Source organism: Podarcis muralis, chromosome 6 (genome assembly GCF_964188315.1).
Source record: "Podarcis muralis chromosome 6, rPodMur119.hap1.1, whole genome shotgun sequence".
NCBI classification, from domain to species: Eukaryota; Metazoa; Chordata; class Lepidosauria; order Squamata; family Lacertidae; genus Podarcis; species Podarcis muralis.
In genome coordinates, this window is record NC_135660.1 from 99,869,447 (window position 1) to 99,878,935 (window position 9,489).

General features: G+C 47.5%; 1 protein-coding gene and 1 long non-coding RNA gene across 6 annotated transcripts in view; one reads left to right on the forward strand and one right to left on the reverse strand.

The window, feature by feature from the left end:
• Window positions 1-8,081, reverse strand: part of LOC114596769 (cyclin-dependent kinase inhibitor 1-like) — a 39,370-nt gene extending 31,289 nt beyond the window's left edge. Inside the window, exons 1-2 of one of the 5 annotated variants that reach the window (XM_077930817.1) lie at window positions 7,720-8,081; window positions 1,310-1,740 (exon numbers count right to left, since the gene is read on the reverse strand). In XM_077930817.1, coding sequence (XP_077786943.1) covers window positions 1,310-1,740; window positions 7,720-7,892 — 604 coding nt within the window. In that variant the 5' untranslated portion in view covers window positions 7,893-8,081. Of the gene's footprint in view, window positions 1-1,309; window positions 1,741-6,459; window positions 6,531-7,719 lie in introns of those variants that run through there. The other 4 variants (XM_077930819.1, XM_077930818.1, XM_077930820.1 and 1 more) reach the window with 4 other exon arrangements.
• LOC144328080 (uncharacterized) lies at window positions 8,081-9,093 on the forward strand. The gene is made up of 2 exons (XR_013393336.1): window positions 8,081-8,494; window positions 8,667-9,093. It is a non-coding gene; the product is annotated as an uncharacterized LOC144328080 (long non-coding RNA).
• The last annotated feature ends 396 nt before the right edge of the window (window positions 9,094-9,489 follow it).

Consider the following 9,489-nt stretch of genomic DNA (forward strand, 5'->3'; position numbering starts at 1 on the left):
GTTTTCCCAGTAGTGATGTATGGAAGTGAGAGCTGGACCATAAAGAAGGTTGATCACCGAAGAATGGATGCTTTTGAATTCTGGTGCTGGAGGAGACTCTTGAGAGTCCCATGGACTGCAAGAAGATCAAACGCATCCATTCTTAAGGAAATCAGCCCTGAGTGCTCACTGGAAGGACAGATCGTGAAGCTGAGGCTCCAATACCTTGGCCACCTCATGAGAAGAGAAGACTCCCTGGAAAAGACCCTGATGTTGGGAAAGATGGAGGGCACAAGGAGAAGGGGACAATGGAAGACGAGATGGTGGGACAGTGTTCTCGAAGCTACCAGAATGAGTTTGACCAAACTGCGGGAGGCAGTGGAAGACAGGAGTGCCTGGCGTGCTCTGGTCCAGGGGGTCACAAAAAGTCGGACATGACTAAACGACTAAGCAACAACAACAACAATGTCCTACATGTTAGAATCTTTGATGATAAGGATAATCAACATCAATATTAATGCAGCGATATCAACTTGGCCACAAAGTTGCTATTGAAGTCTAAAATAAATACAAATTATGGGACCAGATCAACTTGAGATTTACTTAGCTGATTCCTAGTTCTCGCTTTATCGGGACTGTACCACTATAGAGTGCAGCTTGGGACTCACGTGGCAACTCCTTGCACAGAGGAAACTAGCATGTCAGAAAAGAGGTTGAGCTAAAGCCCTTTTAAAGCTACAAGTTACCTTTCTGTGTGCAGAGAATTCTTGTTCTTTGGATAAAAATCGCAGCCCAAAGTTAAGTGTTAAAAGAAACTTTTGATAGTAAGAGCTGTTCAACAATGGAAGAAATCCCCGGGGTGGGACTAGGGGTCTCTCCACGGCTGGAGGCTTGGTGGGCATCTGCGTGTAGTGGCCCCATCGCAGGAACCCAGCGCTAAGCAGCTGCTGGAATTCGGTGAAGTCCCAGGTCCCTTCAAACTCTAAAAACTCTACACTTCTGTTGAATCCTATGTCTGTTTACTCCAAAGTAAGCACTTCAGTGTTCAATGGGGTTTACTCTCCAGTAAGTGGGTTTAGGATGACAGCTTTAGGGCTTCACATCTCACAAGCCATCTCACAGTGGGGAAAAGTTGTAACTCCCAGCCTTCCTAATTCAATTTTAAAATGCAGGGCACCACTGGGAGTGGAACAGCTACTACAACATGACTTTCTATATTACCAAATACCTGACATGTGAATAGTGATTTTTCTGGGTTGTGCATCCTTTGTCATGTGGTGCTGCATACTGGTAGCAACAAACATTAAATGAAAGTGCAAATGCTGCTTACCGGTCAATGACGTCTGCCTCCACTTCCTCCCAGGCCGACTCTTCTTCCCTGCCATCTTTGAGGGTTTCTCAATCACTTTGCCATTGTGGCGAGCTTTGGGTTCCTTGGCTGCGGCTCGGTTCATGGGCTGCAAGGGTCTGGGAACCTCTCTGACCACACAAGTATGGTAAAAGGGGGGGACGTCGTGGCCCTGCAACTCTTCCCACTGCAGCAGGCCTTCAGTCGGAACCTCTTGCCAGAAGTCAAAGTTCCACCTCTGCTTTGCCTTTTCCATGCTAGTGCACAAGATGCGCTGGATGTCCTGCTGCAGATTACTGTGGTCCACAGGACCAAAAAGATTCCTTCTCACATGGTTTGTTTTTGCACATCTCCTTGGCTCCACCTTCTCTCCCTTCCGCCTGTCCTTCATCACAGAGCAAAGCAGCAGTTCCCTAACAAAAACAGAAATACACTCACTGAGATCTTTTTATCACACAAAGCCAAAGTGTTGCGTGCTTATGGAGACATAGCCAGAGGAGGCAGGTTCTGTGAAGGCCTAGTCACTGCCCCCCAGAAAACACCAAAGCCCTCCCTTAAGTTTTCTGTTCTCATATTTTTGAAAGCTACCTGCTTCCCTTATATATAAGGAAAAGCAAGCTGGCAGTATTCTCCCCAAATAGCTGAGTAGTAATTGAACCTGCAGGCAGACTTGGATTTGCAGAAGACTGCTGCAGATGATCTTGGCTTGGAGGGACAACAGTATTTTTCATTCATTATAGGGTGCCACAGACTGCCATCTTCATGTGCCTACATACTGGAATTTTAGGTTTGCACAATTAAAGCGGATGAAAGGTTTCTGTCACCTTAGTGCAACAAACCCAGTTTAAAGAAGAATCTGACCTTTTGTTTTTTGGGAAGTGATGGGGAAATGCATTGAAAAGAGTGGGATGAAGGAATGATATCCCACAAGGAAACAGTCACAATGTTCAATAAAGACCAGCTACAATCTAACTTCCACGCAAGTTTTATGCAAGCAAATCAGGATGAATGCTCCATAGAAAGTTCATCTGGAGGGACCCAGTCTTGTTCTGCTATTGCTCCACTCTGTTGCAAGAGGTCCTTTGCTCTTAATTCAGCCTTCAAATTCCTCCCCACAATATGTGTGCAGGCAGATCCTATGCATGTTTATTTAGAAGTAACTCCTACTTTATTTAAGGGGGTTTACTTTGAAGTAACCTTATATGTGTCTACTCATAAGTAAGCCCCATTGAGTTAAATGGTGCTGACTTCCAGGACTGCTGTTTTGAGGTTCTGCTTAGGGTTTTACTTAGCAAAAGGTGTTTACTCTGAAATAAGTCCAAGTTCAGTGTGAATAACTCCCATGTAGCTGTGTATGGGTTCAGGACCTAAGTGCCCTGAAGGATTTCCATACCACCTACTTCTGCACTCAAAGTGCCAAGGGAGAGGGCCACACCTGCACGTTGTGAAGGATCTGGGATTTCCTTGCAGGAAAAATTAACTTGGGCCGAAGCAGTTAATTAAGGAAAGTAGAACTCTGAACTTTTGCAAGCTCTGCAAAGTTCTACTTGGGTACTGGGGAGGACCCTAAAAAAAGAGCCCAGTAGCAAATATTATTTCACGTTCTCTTCTATTTTCCCCCAAACACAAAGCCATGCAATAAAAGCATGAAGCCGCTTCATCGTCGCCTTTCTCTTTTTTCCCCGCCACGCACCTCCCACTCTGCTTACCCGCAGAGCCACCTCCACGGATCACGCAGGCTGCTATCCCAACCTGCCCCTGCTCAGGCTGAAACTGGCACGCCATTCATGTTTCCCCCAATCTCTGCTGCCCCCAACACAATTTCTTTCCCAAGAGACTTTTCCACTTAATTGCACATTTCCCTCCTGAGCTGCCCTGAGCAGCCTCCTCCCATTTTAAACCGGTCTAAGGTTTCTCCCTTTCCTTCTCACTCTGCTTTTGCCTTGCAGCTTTCCCAGTTACTTGCAAGCAAAGGGCACCGACTTAACCACCTTTAAGCTGCATGTTTTGAGTTCCCCTGACCTCTATGGCAGGGAGAAGTGCCTATGTAATTTCTACTGAAAACCAATGTTTCTAAGTGTGCTAAGCAGTGTGCCATGACACCTTGGGGTGACTTGAATGCTGTCCCTCTTTCCTTCCCTCCCTCCTCGGAGGCCCTCTCGCATCTCTGCCTCCCAAAGGCTTGCACAGCTGTTTGTTGCAGCAGCCCTGGCTACAAGCTCCCCAGGGGAATGGTGCCTGGGGCTGGCCAGGGGTGCTTCCCAGGCCCCGGTGGGGCAGTGTGAAGAGGCACCCCTTTTGGGGGGAGGGAGGCAACTCAGAGACCAGGGGTGGCAGCTGCAGCTGCCCAGAGAACTCCCAAGGAGAGGGGAGAAGAGAGAGGCTGCCGGCTCTGCAGGCAAGGGGTGACATAACTGGGCTCCTGAGTCCCACAGGGGTGCCACAGAAAGAATATGGTTGGTCAAGGGAGCCGTGGACCCAAAAAAGGTTGAAAACCTCTGCCTCACTGCAGCTTACTCCCAAACAGGCTTGCAGAGGGCTGCAGGTTAATGCTGGCTTTGAAAACTCTTATTAAGAAAGATGGCATGTTCCTGGAGCACAGCTCACAACATGCTTGGAGACTTGCATGCACACTAGACCTTTAAAGCACATGCAAAACACATTCCTTCCCTCCAAGAATTCTGGGCACTGTAGCTTACCCCTCCCAAAGTTGCAATTCCTAACAACCCTTAACAAAGTACAGTGGCCAGGATTCTTTGAGGTACAGAAGGATGTGTTTCCAACGTGGTTAGCAGGCATAGTGCGTATGCCACAATCCTGCTGAATTTGACAAATCAAAGGCTGAGGACCCATACACACTTATCTGGGAGTAGTTTCCACTGGCCTGTTCTACTTCAGAGTAGAAGTGCATGGAATTGCACTCTTACACATGCAACCCTGGCAAGTAAGCCCCCTGAACTCAGTACCTCTTGGAGTAGATTTGTTTTATTTAAAAGCCTTGAGCTATGAGGGGCTGAGCAATGTGGGGCTTTGTAGGTTAAAAAAAATCACACTTTGAATTGAGGAATTGGGCTCAGAAACAAATTGGCAGCCAGTGCAGTTGGGCAACAAATGGAGTTGCATGTTCAGATCACCAGATCTCAATTGATAGTCCACTGAATTCTGCACTGGATACAGTTTTTGAGCAGTCTTCAAAAGCAGGCCAACATTACAGTGATCTAACCTAGAGGTAGAGAGGTTAATCTAATGACAGACAGGTGGTGCAGCATGTGATAGAAAGTGACTGAAAGACAGACAGTGTGCAACCCTATACATTTCTTCTCAGAAGTCAGTCCCTGGAGCTTAGTGAGACTTACTCCTAGATACTGTAAGTAAAGGATTGCAGCATGAGCTATGCATTAGCCTCACATTCCAATCAGCTCAGTAGGTGCCCTAGGGAAGCCCTGCTCTCTCTCATCTGGCTTATGGAATAGTAATCATAGAATCATAGAGTTGGAAGAGACCACAAGGGCCATCGAGTCCAACCCCCTGCCAAGCAGGAAACACCATCAGAGCACTCCTGACATATGGTTGTCAAGCCTCTGCTTAAAGACCTCCAAAGAAGGAGACTCCACCACACTCCTTGGCAGCAAATTCCACTGTCGAACAGCTCTTGCTGTCAGGAAGTTCTTCCTAATGTTTAGGTGGAATCTTCTTTCTTGTAGTTTGGATCCATTGCTCCGTGTCCGCTTCTCTGGAGCAGCAGAAAACAGCCTTTCTGCCTCCTCTATGTGACATCCTTTTATATATTTGAACATGGCTATCATATCACCCCTTAACCTCCTCTCCTCCTTAAAGCCTTCTTGCAAGGATTCCAACAGGATAATGTGTGTGAAGCACATCAAACCACTGCCGGATTACCAAATAGGCAGAGTAGGATTACCAATATGGCGGATTACCAAATAGGTGGCTCAAAATAGTATCAATTTGATCTTGAAACAAAATTACAATCAAGCTTTCTTAGTTCCATGTTACCCCACTATAGCAAATGAGCAAGGGAGCCCCTGAGATTCAGATTGCCTAGGGGCCTCCACAGGGTTTAATTGGGCACTGCATCAAACACTTAACATACTCAGCAGAGTTAACTTTGGTTCAGATACCCACTGGCTCACAAAGCTCACCCTGAGCTAGTTGCCCCCTCTCAGCCTAGCCTACCTAGCAGGGTTGCTGCCAGGATAAAACAGGGAAAGGCCCTGAGCTTGTTGGAAGAATTGTGGGGCAAGGACATAAATGAAACAAACACACCCATTTCTACTCCCCCTTCATCACTCTGCTAGGGGGTCTAGTCGGTGTGCTAAGCTGACCGACTCAAGTCAGGTTTTACTTGGGCATCTGAAAAAACTGATCATTCACGAAGAGCAAACTCTGTCGGCTTCAGGCGGTTACATTTTGACAGGTCTGCCCCTTGGTTCTCCGAGGAAGCCAACGCGCCACTTCTCCCGGGAACTGGGCTTTGCCAGGAGGCATGTCTTTGACAGACATCAGCCTGGCACTAGGGGAGTCTCGAATGGCTGATTCCTTTCTCTGCAAGCAGGGTAAACACCTCTCCAGAGGCGGACTTTGACCCGCAAAATCTTGCTTTTCAGATAACCAATCCAACTTGCACAATAAATGGGAAGGTAATGCATTGGATACAAGCTGTTGTCATGTAAATATCTATATCTATCTATCTATCTATCTATCTATCTATCTATCTATCTATCTATCATCTATCTATCTATCTATCATCTCTATATATGTAAGCGTATTCAATTTAGAATGTACCATTTTTTCATCTTGCAAAACTGTGCAAACCAAGCCTTGTGAATTAAGGCCAAGGTTGCAGTTTTGATCCCTGTATGGGACCCCTGCATTGCAGGGGGTGAACTAGATGATCCTCAGGATCCCTTCCAACTCAGCAATTCTACGATTCTATGAAGCCAGGGTGTTGGCTTTTTTTGGCTGGGAACAAGGAGACGCTTATTTCCTTCTGTTTTAAAGTGGGCTGTTGTACACTCTGATCTTATGCAGGATTACCCTGAGGTAAGCCTGAGCTAAATGAGATTTACCATGCAATCCTACGCATATTCACTCAAAGGTCCGATGGTACTTACCTCAAGGTAAATTTTCCCAAGTTTACAGCCTTAGACCTAAAAAAAGCAGGCTTACGGTTGAAGTCAAGCAGCCTGACCCCATTATGCTTATTCAAAAAACAAGTCCCACTGAATGCTGGGCAAAAGATTCCTGTACTGCAGGCAGCTGGACTAGATGACCCTCGGGATCCCTTCCATCTCAACAATTCTATGCTTCTATGAACTCAATAGGGCTTCATGGAGGTGTGCTGTGCTGCTGAATTTACTCAAGACGGTTTCAAATAAGCACAGGATTGCGCTGAAAGTTGCACAAGGCTAAAGGAACAGATCTGGAGATTCCTTAAGGTTTGTGCAGCCGGGTCCTACCACCTAGTCACTTAAGATCAATCCCCGTTGCGCTAAGTGGGAGTTACTCCCAAATAAACTGTGCTTAAATTCTGTATATTTGTGGGGCCGCAGTGCAACCACCTTGCTTCGAGCTCCTCCAGCTTACCCTTTCCTTCTCTGCCTGCATTGACCAAGTACAGTCATTACCTCGGGTTAAAGTAGCTTCAGATTGAGCGTTTTCGGGTTGTGTTCCGCGTCAACCCAAAAGTAAGGGAATGGGTTACTTCCAGGTTTCGCTGCTTTTGCATGCGCTCAAAATGACGTCACGCGCATGTGCAGAAGCGGCGAATCACGACCCATGCATGTGCAGACGTGGGTTGCGTTCTGCTCAGGATGTGAACGGGGCTCTGGAAGGGATCCCGTTCGCATCCAGAGGTACCACTGTATCAAATTGTATCCTCGAAGAGCACTATTTCAAAGGTGCGCATACTGTACTGCATAGAAAACACACAGAAGACCTGGAAGCGCTCTCGTTATTTACTATTGAGAAGCAAGCCGATCACGCACATTAGCAAAATTCAACATGACTTAATGTTGCCGCGGTTGTTAAAAATCTCTTACTTTCCTAAAATATGTTTCAAATTCAATTATATATATATTTTTAATTCAGGTAGTAGCCATGTTGGTCTGACACAGTCGAAATATATATAAAAAAATTAAAAAATTGTCCAGTGGCACCTTAGAGACCAACTAAGTTTGTTCTTGGTATAAGCTTTCGTGTGTATGCCAGTATCTGAAGAAGTGTGCATACACATGAAAGCTTATACCAAGAACAAACTTAGTGGGTCTCTAAGGTGCTACTGGACAATTTTTTGTTTTTTTAAGTTATCATGCACTTTTCAACAAAGGATTTTTCAAAGTGCAATATAACAAAACCACCCAAGCACTACACGCCCACGCGGTAAAGGGACTGCAGCATGCCACTGATCCAGTGTGCTCAGCACCAGAAATCCGGGGTCCCTCAATCCTGGGCGCCCGCGAGGCTGCAATTCCTCAGCGCTCCAGCGTGTCAGCGCGGCTTGCTCCCCAGGAAGCGGCCCGGCCTCGTCCTTCTGAAGCCGGAGCATCAGCCGCTTGCAGCTCTCCTTTCCCGCGGGGCAAGGGCAGGCCGCTTACACTGCATGCGGGCGGCGGCCTCGGCTGGGATCCCGAGGGAGAGCGGCGGGAAGAAGATCGGGAGCGCCGCGCGCCGGGGGCGCCTTCGGGCCACTCTCAAACTTCGCGGGGCCGCTCAGCCTGAGACATCCAGGGCCTGAGACGGCAGGAAGACCAAGCTGCTGCAGCTCTTGCGCTTGCACGTCAGCCGGGAGAGAAAAGGTGGCCCGACCCGCCTCTTGGCTCAGCCTCCTCCGCCCGCAACTCCGCGGCTTCGCTTCTCCTCGCCCGATTCACTTTCCCCTTCCGGGCTCCCGCTGGAGCTCACGTGGATTTGCAACGTGACTCTGCCCCCCCCCCCCCGCCGCGCAACTGGGAAAGTTTTGCCGAAGAAAACCAGAGAGCGAACCCAGCGCCCGCTTGCAGAGGGACGAGGCGAAAAGACGATTCTGCACTGTTTTAAGACTTGCTGCTGAGATGGGACTTGGATTGGTGCAATTAAGTGCAGATCAACTGATTTAATTGCACAAGCCAATGCCAGGTAGAAATACGAAAACTCTTCCTTTTAAAAGATGTACGGTAAATACAGTAGTACGAAATGGCGAGATGCTTGAGGAGGGGAGAATGTTCACAAAACGGGAGAGGGGAGCCACTTGTTTGCATTTGCTATAACTGAGTTCTCTGCAGAATTGAGCGTTAGCTACTTGTCTATGTGACCTGAAAGTTTGCATTTGCCTGCATTACAGAATTTGGATAATGTGTGATCATGAACATAAGGAGAGCCTTGCTGGATCAGAGTAGAAACTCTCTCAACTCTCTCGCCCCAGATGCCTATGGGAAGCTGCATGCCGGACATTGCAGGGGGTTGGACTAGATGACCCTCGGGGTCTCATCCATCTCTACAATCCTGTGTTTCTGTGACGTGAGCACCGCAGATTCTCCCCACTCATGGTCCTCAGAGGCATACCTTCTCCAAGACTGAAGCCACATCCATTATGATGAGCCTCTCTTGATAGCCTTATTCTCCATTCATTTGTCTAACTGCTTTTTAAAGGCGTCCGCGTTGGTGGCAATCACTCCGTCCTGTGGTCTCAGTTTCACAGTGTAACTGTGCACTGGCTTGTTTCACACATAATGCTAAGTCACAGTCGAAATAAACTTCATTTAAGTTGCCACAGGAAGGAAACAAGGTCAGAAGGGGGTCACAGTCGGGAAAGTGTTGGGAAATGCTTCTCTAGACAATACTGGCGCCCCCCAGATTATGAGAAATCTTAGCAAGTCACTTGTGGGAGAAGAACTAGAATGAACTATCAGTAAAGACACCATGCAAATAAAATTAAACTTCAGTATCTGGGTAGAAACACATGTACTCCCTGTTGGGAAACTGCCAGGGAGATATTGTCCATCATGGCCCCAAGCCGGCTGCCGAACGTCCATCGATCTCCCGTAGCCAGGCAGATCCAGCTGTTAGCGACACAAAGCCTCAGAAATAGATTGCCACATTCCAGGCTTGTGCACACTGTTCTTTATCAGCAGAAACCACAGCCAGAAAGCTTGCACCGCAGAAGA